The sequence below is a fragment of the Salvelinus namaycush genome, chromosome 33, assembly GCF_016432855.1.
Source record: "Salvelinus namaycush isolate Seneca chromosome 33, SaNama_1.0, whole genome shotgun sequence".
Classification (NCBI taxonomy): Eukaryota; Metazoa; Chordata; class Actinopteri; order Salmoniformes; family Salmonidae; genus Salvelinus; species Salvelinus namaycush.
Genome location: NC_052339.1, coordinates 19,579,184 through 19,599,154, shown reverse-complemented (window position 1 = coordinate 19,599,154; position 19,971 = coordinate 19,579,184). Strand labels below are relative to the sequence as shown.

The 19,971-nt window shown below is 44.3% G+C and overlaps 1 protein-coding gene across 1 annotated transcript; it reads right to left on the bottom strand.

Moving 5' to 3' along the window:
• Positions 1-389: 389 nt before the first annotated feature.
• On the bottom strand, positions 390-8,937 carry arxa (aristaless related homeobox a). Its single transcript, XM_038972752.1, has 5 exons — positions 8,751-8,937; positions 7,707-8,295; positions 5,346-5,391; positions 3,097-3,428; positions 390-651 (listed from the first exon to the last, which is right to left on the bottom strand). The coding sequence occupies exons 1-5, from the start codon at positions 8,935-8,937 to the stop codon at positions 390-392; spliced, it is 1,416 nt and encodes a 471-aa protein (XP_038828680.1).
• Positions 8,938-19,971: the final 11,034 nt, after the last annotated feature.

Here is a 19,971-nt window from a genome sequence, read left to right as displayed (position 1 = left end):
TGTTTGTGTGTCAGATTCTGGACGAAAGGGCTCTACAGCTAAAGGTTACGCTCATCCAGGAGACCTGGAAGAGTGGGGGGGAGGGGGGATGATGCTCTCACACACACACACACACACACACAGCGCTTCGGTTTGCCAGTGCTATTTGAATTTGGTCGTGCTTTTTGTTTGAGGGTAAGAGGTATGGGTAAGGTGGGGGGGGGGGGGGCTGTTGGGAAAGGAGTCTTCAGCCCAGAGAGGATCAGGGTTTAGGGGACAGAGATCAGGGGTCAGGGTTGGATCCATCCACCACTCCTTTCCCAGATCTGCAGGGATATGAGAGGTGGAGAGGGGGAACAGGTGATGGACAGAAGCCTAGGAAAGAGAGTGCTGGGTGGGGTAACAGCTGTTCAGCACACCTCCTTCCCTGGAGCTCCGCTTGGCAGGATGTTGAGCTGGGTGATCTGAGCAGAGTGCTCTTTAGCCTTCAGCCTCAGAGCTGCAATACTGGAGGCCCTGCGATCCGCTGCAGCTAAGGAGGAGGGAGAGGAGGAGGAAGGTTCGGAGAGGACTGGCGGAGGGATGGAGGGAGTCTCGACAGGCGGGGCAGGCTGGCGGAGGAGTGCGGCGGCGGTGGAAGCACTGGTCAGAGGGCCCATACTGGAGAAGAGCCTGAAAGAGAAGCAGGGATGACCGATGAAGGGATGGGAGAAAGAAGAGAGTGTTAGACCAGAATGTGAATGGCTTCTCCAGGTATTTGCAATCACCAGCATTTTTATACCAGTGCAGAAAAAAAGGATATAAGAAGAGGAAGCCACTTTAGATTATTGAGATACATGCCATGTGTTTGGAGTGTGTGTGTCTGTTTTGGCACCTCCGCTAACAGCTTGGTTGTCAGCATCACACTGTCAGCTAATTACTATCAACACTGACATGAATGCACACCAACATAGTCTCATGAGCAAAACACCCCAAGCAACATTCAGGGCTGAAAACTAACATCCTACGACCAACAAAGGTAGAGGTCAGGGGGGCCTGCTCTGTCTACGTAATAGTACTGAGGATGATGGATGCTGTTGGTCACCAGTGTGAGGTGGTGTTATAGGGTACAGTACAGGTGTGAGGTGGTGTTATAGGATACAGTACAGGTGTAAGGTGGTGTTATAGGGTACAGTACAGGTGTGAGGTGGTGTTATAGGGTGCAGTACAGGTGTAAGGTGGTGTTATAGGGTACAGTACAGGTGTGAGGTGGTGTTATAGGGTACAGTACAGGTGTGAGATGGTGTTATAGGGTACAGTACAGGTGTGAGGTGGTGTTATAGGGTACAGTACAGGTGTGAGGTGGTGTTATAGGATACAGTACAGGTGTGAGGTGGTGTTATAGGGTACAGTACAGGTGTGAGGTGGTGTTATAGGGTACAGTACAGGTGTGAGGTGGTGTTATAGGGTACAGTACAGGTGTGAGGTGGTGTTATAGGGTACAGTACAGGTGTGAGGTGGTGTTATAGGGTACAGTACAGGTGTAAGGTGGTGTTATAGGATACAGTACAGGTGTAAGGTGGTGTTATAGGATACAGTACAGGTGTAAGGTGGTGTTATAGGGTACAGTATAGGTGTGAGGTGGTGTTATAGGATACAGTACAGGTGTGAGGTGGTGTTATAGGATACAGTACAGGTGTAAGGTGGTGTTATAGGATACAGTACAGGTGTGAGGGGGTGTTATAGGGTACAGTACGGGTGTGAGGTGGTGTTATAGGGTACAGTACAGGTGTGAGGTGGTGTTATAGGGTACAGTACAGGTGTGAGGTGGTGTTATAGGGTACAGTACAGGTGTGAGGTGGTGTTATAGGATACAGTACAGGTGTGAGGTGGTGTTATAGGGTGCAGTACAGGTGTGAGGTGGTGTTATAGGGTGCAGTACAGGTGTGAGGTGGTGTTATAGGGTGCAGTACAGGTGTGAGGTGGTGTTATAGGATACAGTACAGGTGTGAGGTGGTGTTATAGGGTACAGTATAGGTGTGAGGTGGTGTTATAGGGTGCAGTACAGGTGTGAGGTGGTGTTATAGGGTGCAGTACAGGTGTGAGGTGGTGTTATAGGGTGCAGTACAGGTGTGAGGTGGTGTTATAGGATACAGTACAGGTGTGAGGTGGTGTTATAGGGTACAGTACAGGTGTGAGGTGGTGTTATAGGGTACAGTACAGGTGTGAGGTGGTGTTATAGGGTGCAGTACAGGTGTGAGGTGGTGTTATAGGATACAGTACAGGTGTGAGGTGGTGTTATAGGGTACAGTACAGGTGTGAGGTGGTGTTATAGGGTACAGTACAGGTGTGAGGTGGTGTTATAGGGTGCAGTACAGGTGTGAGGTGGTGTTATAGGATACAGTACAGGTGTGAGGTGGTGTTATAGGGTGCAGTACAGGTGTGAGGTGATGTTATAGGGTACAGTACAGGTGTGAGGTGGTGTTATAGGGTACAGTACAGGTGTGAGGTGGTGTTATAGGGTACAGTACAGGTGTGAGGGGGTGTTATAGGGTACAGTACGGGTGTGAGGTGGTGTTATAGGGTACAGTACGGGTGTGAGGTGGTGTTATATGGTACAGTACAGGTGTGAGGTGGTGTTATAGGGTACATTACGGGTGTGAGGTGGTGTTATAGGGTACAGTATAGGTGTGAGGTGGTGTTATAGGGTACAGTACAGGTGTGAGGTGGTGTTATAGGGTACAGTATAGGTGAGAGGTGCTGTAATAGGGTACAGTACAGGTGTGAGGTGGTGTTATAGGGTACAGTATAGGTGTGAGGTGCTGTAATAGGGTACAGTACAGGTGTGAGGTGGTGTTATAGGGTACAGTACAGGTGTGAGGTGGTGTTATAGGGTACAGTACGGGTGTGAGGTGGTGTTATAGGGTACAGTACAGGTGTGAGGTGCTGTTATAGGGTACAGTATAGGTGTGAGATGGTGTTATAGGGTACAGTATAGGTGTGAGATCGTGTTATAGGGTACAGTATAGGTGTGAGATGGTGTTATAGGGTACAGTACAGGTGTGAGGTGGTGTTATAGGGTACAGTACAGGTGTTAAATATACAAGTTTATGAAAGTAGAGGTACCTATTGTCTCACCTGCCGAAGGTGGGTCCCATGAAGGCGGGGTGACGGAACATAGCGGCTGTACCCAGGAATGTTCCGAGGCCCAGCGGTGTCCCTAGTTGCTGGCCTGAGTGGTTGCTATGGGGATGAGCCAGACCAGGAAATGCAGCGGCTGCGGCAGCAGCAGCTGTCCAGGCAGACTCTAGAACAGGGTGAGGGTGTGGGGGAAAGGGACCCCCATCCAGGTAGTGGCTGAGGGGGTGGGCGGCTGACAGGGGGCCAGGGAAAGGGAGTCCAGAGGGGTGTGTCTGGACACCTGCCTTTTCACGCTTACGCCACTTAGCACGACGATTCTGAAACCATACCTATAGAGAGAGAGTGGGAGAGAGGTCAGAGGTTAGCTAACATAGATATAGGTAGGCTACATTTCATTTTGTATAGGTTTATTAGATTGCGTGAATAGATACAATTTAGCAGAATAAAACAAAGTTGTCTGCCCATGCTGGCTTCCTACAAATTGATATTGAGAAACATGAACAACTTTGGAGCAATATAAGGTGACATAAGGTTATTTAGGCAGCGGCCTATATTTGGAAGACCGGGAAACCCTTGCTGTGCCACATCGAACCTGCTCGAGCACAAGCTCTTGTGTAAACGGAAGATCCCATCGCTCTGGTTCATGAGGTGACAAACAGGCGGAAAGTCAGCGGTAATTACACAAGCACTAAAACCCGCGCTCCCTCATGGTCCGTTAGTCTAAAGTTAGCTAATTAAAATCAGTTCCCCCTGCAGTCTGACTGATAGACTGAGATCGGTGTGGCGCGCCGTAATTAAGAACCGTGTTAACAAAAGATGGGGAGAATAGCAGCTGAACAGAGTCCAATAACAATTAATGCGCTTTAAATTAAATTCTTCAAAATGTTGAACAAGTCATTTCCAAAGGGTATTTAACTTTCCCACGCCCCCCCCCCCCCCCCCCCCCCACCCCCCCCCCTGCCTATTGCGCTGCTGAAACAGGGGCTCTAACAATGGAAGAAAATGTCAACAGTAAGAGAAAGTGAACGATATTAGCCCTGCACACACACACACTATTCCGTTGGAAGCTGTTAAGCATTACACGGCCCTTCGGGAATGTATGAGTTTTATCACCTCCCGATGGAGCCCGTTAAGTGATTTGTTCACCTACGGTCCGGCGAAGGGACATCTGTTGTTTTATACCGGCCGTAACCCCGGATGGAGCATCGCTGTGTTTGAACTGTCTCTTTGGTTATGAGCCCTGGGCTAATACATGCAAGCCACGCTCTCTATGGAGAGATAGGAGAGGAGAGGAGAGTAGATGGGGGGGGGAGCAAACACCTTTAATGGTCCCTCATTCGCTCCAAGTGCAAAGCATCGGATCAATGCGGCTCTATTGCAATCACAAAATGAGAAATCAAATAGCATTATTCTGCAGCCACCCCTTTCTCCCCCTCCCCTCTCCTCTCTTTCTCTCCATCTCCATCTCCCCCCTCCCTCTCTCTCTTCCTCACTCTCCACCTCATACACCTTCTCTCTCTCTCTCTCTCTCTCTCTCTCTCTCTCTCTCTCTCTCTCTCTCTCTCTCTCTCTCTCTCTCCCTTTCTCGTTCCGGCGATGGTAATTCAAACACCATTTTCTCCCTGAGAATAGCTCGTGTTTGCTCTTGGACTAAGTGCGCTTTTATGAATCGTCCGCGTCCGCTTAATTACCGTTAAAACGTCCCTCGGTGCATGTAATAACTTCCAATAACAGGATGGAGCTTCGCTACGCAGCGATTGGGGTCATTTAACACATTTCAGGGTAGTAAATCACTCAGACCCTCATAAAGACTTTTATCCATAGGCTATTGCTCAAGGCCTGATTTTGTGCCAACTTTATTGTATGCGTCATGTCAACACAAAAAAACAGCAAATAACGTAGGCATATTGGGAAATACAAATAATTATAGACTTAGTAAAATTATGATTCTATGAAGGTGTAAATCTGAAGATGCTTGGAAATTATGTTAGGCCTACATTGTATAAATATGCATTTGACGTTTTTGATTATTATAACAAGACAAAGGCCTAATAATAATAAAATAGGAATTGTTTCATTACATACTCTAAGCCTAAGTGGTACTGGCCTTTATATTCGTTTCTAATTTGGTAGCCTATTTATTTCAATAACCTATTTGAAATGTTTAAGTGTCATTATATAACCATTTTAGTTGAAAGCGACAGTCAGCCGTAATTGCAGCAATAAAACGTTAAAAAGCCACTTACTTGGACGCGCGCCTCGGTCAGATCCAGCCGCATCGCAAGCTCTTCTCTGAAAAGGTAAGAAAAGAGGTTACCGTTTTTGACCGAGAACTCGAATGTTTTATATCTCTCCCTTTCTTGTAACAATACAAGAAAATAGTTATTTTTCAGACACCGAAAACCCACAGAGAAACGACAGTCCTTTATGCTATTTTCCTTACCATGGTTTGAGGGAAATTGTCAGGGTGATTGTATTGTAATCTGTCTTTTTTTCCCCCATAATAGCTGCCTTATACAATGGCTTTCTTTCGAGTCAGTGGAACAACATAATGGTGGAATTTGGAAATAATGACATCCAAACTATTACAAAGACATCGTGCGCTTGGCTGAAATAGAAGTCTATACATGCACAAATTGATTACCACAATTTCGCCTTAGAAATAATAAAAGCACAAAAACATCGATCAACAATAGCATATTTATTATTTGGCTCATGTTGCCATTGTTAAATAATATTTTCCAAATCCCCGTTTAAAACATTATATTTTCTATTCCTTATCTTGAACGTGTCCTATAGATGATTTACCTTACTGAAAATGATAGGCTAGCCCGTCTGGCTGCTGCATGCATGAAAAATAATGACATTCTGAAGCCTGTTGTACATTTCATTATGCATAGTAATATTCCATTCTGTAATAGTACAATTATAATAAGATAATAGGCTAATGAGAAAAATCTAATCTCAAATCTAAATATTCAACTCTACATGCGGGGTCCTGAAAACACATAGGCCTAGCTAGAATACATTTGCTTTTAGAATAATATTAGGTTTTCATTCATGGTTGAAAAAAAGACTTACATTTGAAATTCCCTTAAAGGCCTACATTTTGTAGTCTATTGCATCAAAAAAAGAAGTAGGACCTACTCGTGTATAAAAAATGTTTAAAAAAATAAAAAATTAAATTAAAAAAAACTCTTATCTAGAGGCAGGTAGCCTAGTGGTTAGAGCGTTGGGTTAGTAACCGAAAGGTTGCTGAATCGAATCCCCGATCTGACAAGATAAATATCTGTCGTTCTTCCCCTGAACAAGGCAGTTAACCCACTGTTCCCCGGTAGGCCGTCATTGTAAATAAGAATGTATTCTTAACTGACTTGCCTAGTTAAATAAAGGTTACATTTAAACATGTATTTTTATTTAGAGCAGCCTTAGCAGTGACTTACTCTCAATTCATCAGTAAGAAGAAAAACTATTGCATTCCATGACGTGATTGAGGAGCAAAACATAATGAGTCTGAAATAGAATTATATGCCAGTAGCCTATGTGTAGCCTTAACAAAAATGAAAAAATAGACACGATTTAATATGATTGAATTAATTTGACACTGCCAAAAACATTATTTGCCTTTAATTGTCAGGAACAGATGATTTGTGTGAAATGCTGTTTTCACGTTCTCTGTTCTCTCGAGATGCGTAGCCTAGACCTTCAGCTAATGAATGAATAAAGAAAGAGTTGACGTGCGCGTCATCGTGTGTGTGCATGTGTGTGGGTGTATGTGTGTGTGCGCGTTTTATACTCTTGAGCTTGGGCAGGCCCAGAAACCTACATTTCGTTGAATAGATCAGCAGTGCGCACGGACGAGCTGCCACCAGCTAATTTTCCAAATGAGAATAATATCCATATCGCCGATAACAATGAGATGAGGTAAATGTGTCAAAACGGATTGGTTCTCCCACTTTAAGCTATTGTTCTGCCTTATGTAAGGCACTGGTTCGGCTACATGGTAGGTGTCAACTCACCAGTCTCGAATTATAGCTGGGTTGAATTACCTAAGTGGATCAAAAGTGGACTGTTTTCTAGGCCTACTATTTTTTACATAAATAAATAGTGATGATAAAGGGTTTTAATGTTGTTACCACATACATCACAATTAAAATATAGGCATCATAAATGACAAGGCTTATGCATGTTTGACCTCATGTTATAAAAGTTGATACACCATTGTATGAAATAGCAGATTTGTGACATTCTTTCACATTATTCTGAGTTATATGTTTGCCTCTGGTAGTTGTATCTCAGGCTCTCTAAAGATAAAATAATGTTATATTTTCCAACTTCAACTATTCCATTATTACTATTATGATTATTATTACTAAAGTAGGCACACTGCTACTTATTGTTCGTTATGTAGCATACAACTAATGTAGCTTAGACGAAAAAAGTGTAACGTGAAATAGAAACGTCTATCCAAAACGTGCATTTAACGAAATGTTGTCATGGTTGGGTGACATTGTTGTAGGTGTTGCAACAATGATGGCGTTAATGTTAGGGATGTTGCATATGAATGAATACCTGAGTCTGTGCTGTAACTGTAGCCTATACTGTACCTGGTGAAAACATCGGGGTAGTGTGTCTTCTGGAAAGCCCTCTCCAGCTCCTCCAGCTGATAGCTGGTGAATGTAGTCCTGTATCTTCTTTGCTTGCGTTTTAGCATTCCTTCCTCCGAATCACTGCCTGCGGACAGACACACGCTGTCCTCGCCGTCCCTCACGTCTCCATCCCCGGCGTGGAGGCTCTCCCTCTCGTCGTCCTTCGGGGAGAGACCCATCGCCTCCCCGCAGCTCTCCTCCTCTTTTCCCGCGTCCTCGTCAAACTTCATCGACCCTAACTCGCCCAGCCTTAGTCCAGGCCCATCTTCCGGCCCTTCAGTGGGACTCTGGCCTCCCTCTCCCCGGATCAGGGACGCGTTCTCCCGGTACGATTTGCTCCGGCTGATGCTCACCTGTGGAGCCTGGATGATTTTGAGGCTCTCGCAGGCTTGGTCCACCAGGAGCCTCTCCTTGTCCAATTTCTCCCCTAGGTCGTGAACTAAACCCCGGCCGTGGTCCAGGTACTTCCCCCCTGGTCCGTAGAGCCGGCGCATCTTTGATGGAAGGTGCATGTCTGTGTCTAGTGATAGGGGATCTTTAGTCGAGCCTATAGTGAGGGTGTCAAAGGTATGGAGAGGATGACGAGACATGTGTAAGTGCAGGAAAAGCAAATGGAGTCCGGAGCGCAACAAGGCGCAAAGTTATGCACAATGCATTAAAGTGATAATGTTTGAATAAACTTGAAAATGTATTGTTTCTGTCTACAATTGCATGCACATTTGAGTAGCCTATGTATCGTATCGACGATAAGTTGACAAATATCTTATTTTCCACTATCGCACAACCTCAGACACTTTTAAATCTGATGGACCATTATTAGCAAATGTTTACTTCCATTCTGCAGTCAGCTGTAGCCAATGCTTTATGTTGATGGTTTATTATCATGTTATAAACACACACCGTTTTATTGCCTATATTCAACAACCAAAACATGTCATTGGAGCATGCAGCAACCCATTCCCAAGTTGGAGAGCCATGTCTTCATGAGCGGGGTTGTCTTACCTTCGGTCTGCTTGTCGTGCTCCTGTCTCCCGGGTAGAGCTGTCAAACTTTGCGCCCCTATCAGCCTGACTTTACAGGGGCTCCGTCGGCCCAGAATACTGTCTATACAATAGGAGGAGAGCAGAGTGGGCGATTTACTCTTACATTCTCCCCGGTCGTGGATATCTTCTTTGAACTGACTAGTCATTTTGATCTGTTTAGTGAAGCGCTTATTTGACAGGAGAGCGGCAGTAGCCTAAATATGATCCTCACTCACCCTCCCTCACTCTCTTTCTTTCTCTCTCTTTCCCTCACTCTCTCTCTCTTTCCCCCTCTCTCTCTCTCTCTCTTTCCCTCTCTCTCTCTCTGACGTTCCGAGTTTGTTCCTCTCACTATCCCTCCCTACCCACGGTTAATGACAGACACTGTTGGCTGGCTCAAGCTCCGCTCTCCGCGTGCTCGCATTGACGTGTGTTATATCCCCTGATTGGCTCGCGTCGGGGAAAGAGAAGCTTTATATATTTTAGATGTTAAAGTTAATTTTGGAGAAACGGAAAAAAACAAAGCTTGCGGTGGAACCCGGTTCCGATGGATTGAACTCAGTATTCGATTTTCCTTTTGGATTTCAAAAGGATATTGTAGGCCTACAAATAATATGCTGCTAATAATAATTATAATAGCCCAACAATAGTAATTATAATAATAATAACAACAACAACAACAATAATAAAGACATTATATTGGCTTATCCAAATATGGATTATTTTGTTGAGTTAAATGCATCATAGTTCAGCCTTTCAGTTAAAGGAAAATTCCACCCAAAAACTATCTTTTGGTATTTGTTTCATTAGTTCATTGTTGATATAGTCCCAAATGTTTTGCATGTCAGCAATCAAGTTTTCAATATATACTGTATATAACTTTCAAAATACAGCAGGTATGATGCAAAACGCATATTTCTGTATTTTGAAGGTTATATACTGTATCTGATTACAGTCTTGTCCCATTGCTGAAACTCCCGTACGGACTCGGGAAAGGCGAAGGTCGAGAGCCATGTGTCCTCAGAAATACGACCCCGCCAAGCCGCACTGCTTCTTGACACACTGCCCGCTTAACCTGGAAGCCAGTCGCACCAAATGTGTCGGAGGAAACACCGTACAGCTGGCAACCGAAGTCAGCATGCATACGCCCGGCCGCCACAAGGAGTCGCTAGAGAGCGATGGGACAAGGACATCCCAGCCGGCCAAACCCTCCCCTAACCCGGACTACGCTGTGCCAATTTCGTGTGCCGGCTCATGGGTTAGATCGAACCCGGATCTGTACAGACACCTCTAGCACTGCGATGCAGTGCCTTAAACCGCTGTACCACTCGGGAGGCCCCTGTTGAATGTAGCACATGGCAATGTGTGAAACTTTCTCAGCCTGAAGTGTCCCTCTTGTGTTGCCTCATTAGTTAGCTTTTGAGGTGGTACGATCGGGTAAAACGGTTGAGGGAAGACGGTCACGTGTGCTAGCAAGACAGAGGTCCCGAGTTTGTGTATGGGCCGAATTGGGAGGAGCTGGTTCTCGCTAAACAAGCAGCGTGACATTTTTCACACTAACATGCAAAACATTTTGGGAGTATATCAACAATGGACTAAACAAATATCAAAAGATAGTTTTGAGGTGGAGTTTTCCTTTAACGGAAGGGCTGAACTGATGCATGATTGCTGGGCTGCACCCATGATACAAGTCAGTATTTGATGTGCATCCATGTCTGAGGAAGTTAGATGTGGAAACTGGCCACTAGGAGCAACAAATGAGCTCTTTTGCTAGGGTGTTGTGCCAACAGTTGCATGTTCAAATCCAATGATTGAAAGTAGTTTTTTATATTTTTGTTTTAAGCAGTTGCATGCCGAAACTTAACCATCTGGTGCCAAAAGTTGTTTTTGATAAAAAATTTACCCCCTTTTTCATGGTATCCAATTGTTAGTAGCTCGGGAGAGACAAAGGCCATGCGTCCTCCGAAACACAACCCAACCCAACCAAGCCGCACTGCTTCTTAACACAGCACGTATCCAACCCGGAAGCCAGCCGCACCAATGTGTTGGAGGAAACACCGTACACCTAGTGACCTGGTCAGCATGCACTGCGCCCAGCCCGCCACAGGAGTCGCTAGTGCGCGATGAGACAAGGATATCCCTACCGGCCAAACCCTCCCTAACCCGGACGACGCTAGGCCAATTGTGCGTCGCCCTCCCGGTCATGCCCGGCTGCGACAGAGCCTGGGCTCAAACCCAGAGACTCTGGTGGCACAGCTAGCACTGCCTTAGACCACTGCTCCAACCGGGAGGCCCGATATTTTTATTTTAAAGCTATCGCAGATCTTAACACTTACCTTAACCATTCAGAGTTAATGCCTAACCCAGGGTTGCCCAAACTCGGTCTTCGGGACCCCAAGGGGTGCACGTTTTCGTTTTTGGCCTAGCACTACACAGCCGATTCAAATAATCAACTAATCATCAAGCTTTGACAATTTGAATCAGCTGTGTAGTGTTAGGGCAAAAAATTAATTTCAAAATTAAATTAAACCCCTTGAGGTCCCGAGGACTGAGTTTGGGAAACGCTGGACCTTAAGATTTCGGCGTTAATGGCTAAACTTAACCCTAACCTTAAAAATTCGGAGTTAATGCCTAAACATCACCTTAAACACTTCGAAATTTGACGTTTGGAACAACAACAAAAAATTGACATTTGACAAACATGGATGAATGTCTAATTCTGATGTGAGATTGGGAGAGCTTCACGGTTGACCTGGCTGGATTATTTAACTCAACTAAATAATCCATATTTCGATAGGCCGTTTGGCAAGGTCAGAACTTGTCCAAAGTTTACTGTGAGCCTTGTCACCCTCGTTGTATAGCCTACTTTAATTCCATCAAGTCCCTCGGATCAATAGCCTATCTAATAAGAGAGAAAATAAAAAATACCAAACTGTCGGCCTATGTAATCTTAGAAATATTCCGAATAATAGTGACATACTTTATCCTGTAGGCCTAAGGCCTAATGTAAACTAGGACTTTAATATTGTGTATTCCCAGGACAAATTAGAAAAACACGGGACAAATGTAAGATTACAGGCTAGATGTTTTATAATAGAATAAGGATTTTTACAGTGGAGCACTTTCATACACTCCTTTTCAACGAACAATTGCATTATATTAGCTGTAAATATAATCAAACAATCACTGCAATAACTACCAAATTATCATGACAATTTGATAAATTGATTGCTATTGATTACACAGAACACTCTCAAAAGCCACAGAAACGTTCTCAAAAGCCCTGTCACCTTCCATCTCTCACTCCACGCACACGCACACGCACACACACAACACACACACACACACACACACACACACACTGTTACAGGCGAACACGAAACACTAATTGCGTAGCCTCTCTCCGGCAATTGCAGAGGCGATCAGATGGTCCGCTTGTCGGATGATTGACTTAAAAAGTGAAGGTGCATGGCGATGATGAGAAGGCGCGTGGGGAGCCGGGACGCCTTGCAGGCTAGCGCCAGAGAGGGGGAGATGGATCGAGAATGTAATTTTAAATGAAAGTCTTTTTAACCCGCTGAAAATGGCGTGACCCTATCCTTCGCCTCGCAAGCCCATCACTTTTAAAAGGATCATTTTCAGAATTCAATCCCAAAACTTCAACAAGCTACAATTGACTCTTTCTTTCTTTATTCTGCTTCTCTCCCTTTATGTGGCTGCCCAGTTACTAAGATTCAGAAGAACATGAAAAATAACAATAAAACATATCTTCAGAAAATTGTAAAACTTTAAAAAAGTGATATAACCTTCTGATTGTTTGAGCTCTCGTTCATGGATTTCCAAGAACGGCATTGTTATTTTGTGAAAATAAATGAATTAGGTTTTCTGGTTAGAGCGCACGGTAGATCCATGGCCAAGAGATGTCCAATATTCAGTTCTGTCATAGACAATATTCAATAGGATATTGAATTCATTGAATTGAATGCATTTTAAGGATGACACATTATTTGTATGCCAGATCTTATTTCAAAACGATTCTCTCATCTTGGTGCAAATTGCAGGCAGGATTTCATTCATTCATTCTAATCAGGCCTCTAACGCGTGACCATAACAAAATGTTCCTCGTTACTGACAATTACAAACAATTCACCGCGTTTATTGAGTCAGAAACTTCAGGCCTCGTTTTCTGCTCTCAGATCAGCAAAGTAATGAGATTTAATAACAATATAAAATGTTCAGTTTTTTCTCCTCTGCGGTCACAAACAGATGCATGTAATACAGACGGGTATTTAGCGTCGCTATGTAATTTGGGGGCCACGATTTGATTCATTTATCCGCGCTCTGTTATTAACCCGTGAAAAGAGAGATGTCAGCCGCGGTTTGAGCCAGCAGGACATCCGCGCTTTGTTTAAACGCACTAATTATGCCAGCACACATTAGCGAGGGACGAAATAAGCGCAATTTTCACATTTTAAATTTTCGCTCTATTTAGCGCGCCGCATGCGGGTGGCAGAAGTTGGGGGAGGAGGGGAGGCAGTGCCCGACTGTGGCTCGAGCTCTTTCCGTTCCCCCTCTCTTTTACCCTTTGCCAAAGTGTGTTTTGTATTTTCATAACACCCTAACTTGATAATTTTTTACACCCGATGCACTTATGTAGTGTATTGTGTTGCTTTGCTGTTAAAGTCACAATTGGAATTCGTGCAAGTGTAGCCTAATGTGCAACAGAATAGGCACTAGAAACCATTTTCACCACAGGGTCAATTTCAAGAACATTTCTCGGTGTGTTGGCATATGCATACTAGGCTAAGTATTGGGGGTCACTTTCAGCAGACTACTGATTTAGGGTCAGTTCTTCCACACCCCATCTCTAGTATGAGTTAAACAGCAACAGGTCCCGGGGCAGTGGTTAAGGACATGGCCTAACCACAGGTGTGTCGTTCAAAATGCTTAGATCTAGGAACGTTTCCAGCTAGTGTTCCATGGATCACCGCTTTGCAATGTGATATTTTGTGTGTGTGTGTGTGCATGCCTCTGTCTCTTTTCGTGTCCATAGCCTACTCTGCATGTGTCCACACAGATGCGTAAAACGCTGGACCAACGATCTCCATATTATTTCCATCCATTCCACGCGCGCCATCTTCTGGACTAATCAACCTGTCTGTCATTGCATCTGGAGAGAGATCTGCTTAATAACCCATTAATAGCCTAATAATCAGAGACTTGTGAACTGGAGTAACATTAACTGACAGCAAGTGCTCATTACAAAATGTAAGGGTTTACGTCTTGATTTTAATTAATTAACATATTTTATTCCGTTGGTTAAGGCTGATTTTCGACAATTACGCATAATTGCATAATTAATCAACAAGCCGATCTCGGGATTGTTTTCCTTGAGAGTAAATGTGGTTTATCTTCTGACATCACATCACGTGGTGATTTACATGATGCGATTATTCATATAGCCTTCTATGCATATTATGTTGGGGAAGCAGGGTTGTAGAATGTCTCCGATGCAAGTCTCATGTTCATTATATGCACTGTGAATATCTGGCATATGCTACTAGGCCCAAGTTTTACATATATATTTGGTGGTCAACACAGGTTCCAGGTCTATCAGGTCAGGCACCATTGTAACCAACCAACATCTCTCTCGCTCTCTCGTTCTCTCTCTGCGTTGACTGACCTAACCATAACCCTTACCTAATCCTGGAGCGGCAGGTAGCCTAGCCTAGGGGTTAGAGCGTTGGACTAGTAACCAGAAGGTTGCTAGATCGAATTCCCGAGCTGACAAGGTAAAAATCTGTTGTTTTGCACCTGAACAAAGCAGTTAACCTAGGCCATCATTGTAAATAAAAATGTGTTCTTAACTGACTTGCCTAGTTAAATAAAAAATAAAAAACGTACTCTTAGTTTATCCCTATTAAATGTCACCTTCAATGGTGGGTATGGACGTTCCAAGGATACTGTATATCAAAGACCCTGGGTTTACACAGGCAGCCTATTTCTGATATCTGTTCTACTAATCTGTTTTTTGACCAATCACATCAGATATCTTTCAGAGCTGATCTGATTGGTCAAAAGACAGATTAGTAGAACAGACATCAGATATAGGCTGCCTGAGTAAACGCAGTCATAGTGACAAGTTGTTAAAGCCTGTGTTCAGACAGAATCTGACAGAATATGCAACACGAATATGAGCCAGTGAGGTTATCCACGCGCATGAGGTTCCAGTGTCGTGGCCCCACTGCCGGTGTCTTGTCTTCATTCTTTCGCTGTTAAGTAATTGGATGCTGCTCTGCCTGGGAAGGCTAGCAGGAGGAGAGAAAGAGAGAGAGAGATACGGATGGGGCTTGGGGCTTTTAAAGGCGCATGTAAGCAACGTTAATTAGCGGTTATTAACAGCCCCGCATAATGAAAGCGCGAGGGAGTCAATTTAATGACTTTGTTAGCGAGAGGTTCAGAATGACAGGCGATGATCGGAACAACAAAGTCGTCGGCACATGCAGTCATCATCGGTAATTTCCAACCATAATGTGGTCTGATAAAAAACAAAGGGCTCTAATTTCACTCAACTGACTGGATAATTAGTCCCTTATGTAAGGAAAATAATTAATGACTTAAATATTTCAACCCCAAGATTAGGCTTCATTCTCCTCAATGATTAAGTAAAAATAAACTCAGGGCCCATCACTCTGCTTAAGAAAAGCCTGTTAGCAGAAGTGCCCATGCATGCTGGCCTTTATGTTACAAATGTGTTTTGGCCCATGCATATACAACGTTAAGCTCATGAAATATGTTGCAACCAACCATTCTCCAATATCACAGAATATGATGACAATAAAAAATACACTTTGTGGTCATCAAGCTATCTACAGCGATATGTGTGGTCGCCTATTTATGGGGTACTGTTTTGAGAAGCCCAAGGAGCACATGTAGACCTCGTTGTGTGCATGGTTTCGTTCTATGTTCTATAGGGCGTTCTAAGCCTACATTCTACAGATGACCAGGAAAGATGTCTGCGGGGTCTACCCAGGGCCCTTCGCGATTCCAAGGAATTATAAATGAACACGAGATAGGTCAGGCACGTTCACTGCAGCAGTCTGACGGCCACATTTTCTCCGCTCAGCTTTGATCGCAGGGATCAAGGCACTCGAGCCACTTGCTGTTATAAGTCCATCGACGGTGTTTGCTGATACCGTTGTGTCTCCACTACTAGGCAAGCTCGAAACGGGTGGCGCGAAGGTAACAGAACTCATGAACTTGTGTGCATTTGCCCTTTTATTGATTGCAGCCGTTCAGTTAATAGAGTTCCAAAAAATTGTGCAGAAGTATCACCTCTCCCCCTTTATGAGATAATCAAAGTAATGTATGCAAATTAATTATCTTGTGAGCTTATCAAAATGTACCTGTCCCACTCAAGTCTGAAGAAGTCCATTTATTCAGTTAGCAGCAATAATGTGGTGGATGGCATGATGCAAATGATGGTTGATTAGGAAAAATTAAGGACCTCACTGGTATCTGACCTTGTCTCAGTTTTATGTAAATTATAGAAACAATCAGTGTGATAGGATAAACTGCATTATAATGTGATAAAAATGCATTTATAAGTAAATGGCTAATCAGTTGATAGGCTATTTTGGAGATGTGTTAATAGGCCTAGATCCTTGGCGATTTATCCCAGTATTCAGCTGCTTTGATTCAAGTTAAACGGTCTCTCAGAGTTGGCACTGCAGATGCCAAAAGATAAAACATTTGAGGTTCTTTTGGATCTGGATTGAGCAGAGTGTGTGGTGTAAACAAGGTGGTCAGACTCGGTAATAATGGGCCATTTCCACTGCTGCGATTTCCACTGATACTTGACCTAAAGCCTCAGACTTTTGTGCGCTTTCCATGGATGAGGCCAGGGCCAAACAAAACCTCTACTTTAACTCATTGAGACCAGATTGAAGATGTTTGGAGGGCTTTGGAGGTGGGACAGATTTGTAGCTGGAGCTGCATGGGGACAAGGGCCCCGGGTGTTTTGATGTGTTCCTGTGCGGTCATGGGTTCAAGGCCCTCAGAACCTGATTGAATTGGGTGATTTTAGCACCTTGTGGCCGAGGTTGGTAGCATATCAGGCAGATGAGTGAACTTGATGTTGAAGAGACTTGATTTCCAACCGTACGAGGCCTAGTAGCAGCATGAGTCAAATCATCGCCTATAGTTCTAGGATGTCTTTGAAGCTGCCATTATGATAAACGAGATAAAGTTGGAAACATTTAAGTGGATCACTCTTACATGTCTGTATTTACTTCAGTAACCTCAGGCATCTTATTACCCTCCAGAGGGAAACTGGGTAGCAGACACTCTGCGGTTGGTACAAAATGGCCACCACAGTGAGCCTTGTGAGCCTTGTGAGCTGGTAATGAAGCATGTAGAGCCGCAATGTCCTCCTGAGGGGCATTCAGTGTTGCTGGATTTGGATCCTGATCACGGGAGCTACCCAGTGGCTTGTCAGACACTTCATCTCAGATGGAATTAGCTCCCCGGGCCGCCACAAAATGGCCGGAGTGGGTGGGACACGTAAAGACACAGTCTGGGCTGTGTGTGTGTGGAGGGTGGTCAGACACTGTGCCCAGCGATGTGGCATGATGCCAGTCATTCTATTACTCTTCTCCTCTCTTTCTCTCTTCACCCGTTCCCCATCTTCCTTTTCAGCATTCGACAGTTATCATATTGTTACATTTTGATGGAAAATAGAGTGGTCAGGGGTGCATGGCTGTCAGAGGGAAGTGTGTGTTTGTGTGTGTGCAAAACTTTTTGTGTGTGTGTGTGTGTGTGTGTGTGTGTGTGTGTGTGTGTGTGTGTGTGTGTGTGTGTGTGTGAGAGAGAGTGCAGTGCATTGTATTGGTATCGTTTGTGTCAGAGGTTTTGAGTGGCATGAAGTGGGATGAAGACTTGAGGAGAGTCTGTCATTTTCTGTGGGTTTGGGTGTGCTTGTGTGTTGTGTGTGAGTATATCTGTGTGTGTATCAAAGTGTGTGTGTGTGTGTGTGTGTGTGTGTGTGTGTGTGTCTGTCGCATCATCATTAGGTCGTAGGCAGCCCCAGTGTGTGGGGTGGTGGTTCGGTCGGCTCTGCAGCCCCTCTGAACCATTTAGTGGGAGAACAGCTCTTGGATCCCGGCCTGCAGGTCTGGTGGTGCCCAGTGGGAGGCAGCTTAGCCCTGCAATCTCTATTGGGATTTATTCCTCTCCCATCGCCTGGCCCCATACACACCCCGCGGTTAGGAAGTAAGAAATGCACACACAGATGCACGCACACACACACTCTCTCTCTCACACACACACACACACACACACACACACACACACACACACACACACACACACACACACACACACACACACACACACACACACACACACACACACAGAGATACATACACACACACACACACACACACACACATACACACAGTCCCCCCCACAGTAAGGAAGTCATAACTGCACACTCTCTGTCCCTGTGGGAGTCACCCAGGGGTCAAGAAAGGTGGGATTTAACAGACTCACTGATAGACAGAGTGAGAGATAGAGACAGGACTGAACATTCAATTCAAGTGTCCTCTGTTAATCCCTGTTCCGCTGTTCTACTTCTCTCTGTATGTCGTTTGTTGTGGCTTTCCTTCCTCCCTAACTGTCCTTTAAAGTCTGATCATAGTTCATTCGTAGGAGACTTAGTGCCAAAACCATTATCAGGGAAATCATTTATCTCTTTACATCTCTATCTCCATCCCGCTCCATAACAGTTGATGATACCCTTTACCTTCTCTTTCAGTTCCTTTCCTCCATCTCATCTTCTACCTTCCTCTTCACCAGTTCCTCTGCTTGACTCGTCAAGACTAAGGCGACACCAGGCTCCTTCCTCTACTGTTTTCATCACTCAGGAAGAGCTTTGACCTTTGACCTTTAACCTAGTGTGACCCCTGATTGACCTTTGCCCTCATGAGGGGACCATCAGCTGAAGCCTTCCAGACAGTCCTCTAAGCAGCGATGATTGCATTTCTGCTTAGCTTGGCGAGATGGATAAGTAATGTATTCATGAGTAATTCAACATTTCCTCTTTTCTCTTGCTCTCTCGTTCACACATATGCTCCCACACACACACACACACACCACACACACACACACACACACACACACACACACACACACACACACACACACACACACACACACACACACACACACAACAACAACAACAACAACAACACATACACACTCCACAAATATCTTCTGATATTTAATTGGTAAATCCACTGATTAACCAGCAGTACGAATTGTCCACAGAGCGCTAAAGTAATTATGTTTGTGTGCTGTGTTTTTTTTGTATTACTTATCTTTTTTCTCTACCTCTTAAGGCACATCTTTATAACCAAGCAATTCCAAAGCAATTTTCTCTGTGGGTGGAGAGTGTAATTTTCTATTCTGTGACACTGTGATGTGTTAGAAACTGGGAGCGGGTGCTAAAAGGCATGTGTAGAGAGTGTGTATATGTGTTTGTGGTGTGTCAGAGAGGGCACCGTTTAATGTCTCCCGAATATTGCTCTTGTGTTAGAACTATCGTCGTGGAAACCTGAGGGCATGAACCAGGAGAGCGTAACGCATGGCAACAGTCTTTATCTTTATATTAAAACATTTGCATAGCATTAGTGGTGTAGAATGCAGGAGAGACTCAACTCAGAGAGGTTGAGAGAGAGAAGTGGAGAGGAGAAAAGGAGGGATAGGAGATATTCAGTCTTTGGTATAGCCTATGGCAAGGCCTTCTCTCAAGACGATTGTTTTGTTGTGTTCAAGTTTTGTATTTTTTAGGCCATATAACAGACAAGTGACAGACAACAAGAAATATTTGTCATTAAATATTTGTCTATGTTTCAACCGTGTCAAAATGCAGACTGGTCCAGATAATCTGACGCACTGTGTGAAGGCCTCGTGTAGGGTGGGTGGATTGGGTTTGTATCAGGTGAGCTAAAATATGGATGCCTTTTCCCATCAAGACATTGAGTCCAGCAGGCCTCTAATAACAAACCATTTACTACCCACTCACTCATGCATAGATACAACCATCTGGATGGAATAGGCTACTTTCCTCCATTCTTCACTCCTTCAGCCCCTCTTAAAACACACAGGCCTACCTGGAGAGGTGACAAATACTCTAGAATTCT

Bases quoted from the DNA above. Each gene is read 5' to 3' on its own strand.
- arxa (XM_038972752.1), bottom strand. From the start codon at position 8,937: ATGACTAGTCAGTTCAAAGAAGATATCCACGACCGGGGAGAATGTAAG. The intron at 5,392-7,706 runs GTACAGTATAGG...TTACCTTTTCAG, and splicing joins TACCCCGATGTTTTCACCAG to AGAAGAGCTTGCGATGCGGC. The intron at 3,429-5,345 runs GTAAGTGGCTTT...CTCTCTCTATAG, and splicing joins TGACCGAGGCGCGCGTCCAA to GTATGGTTTCAGAATCGTCG.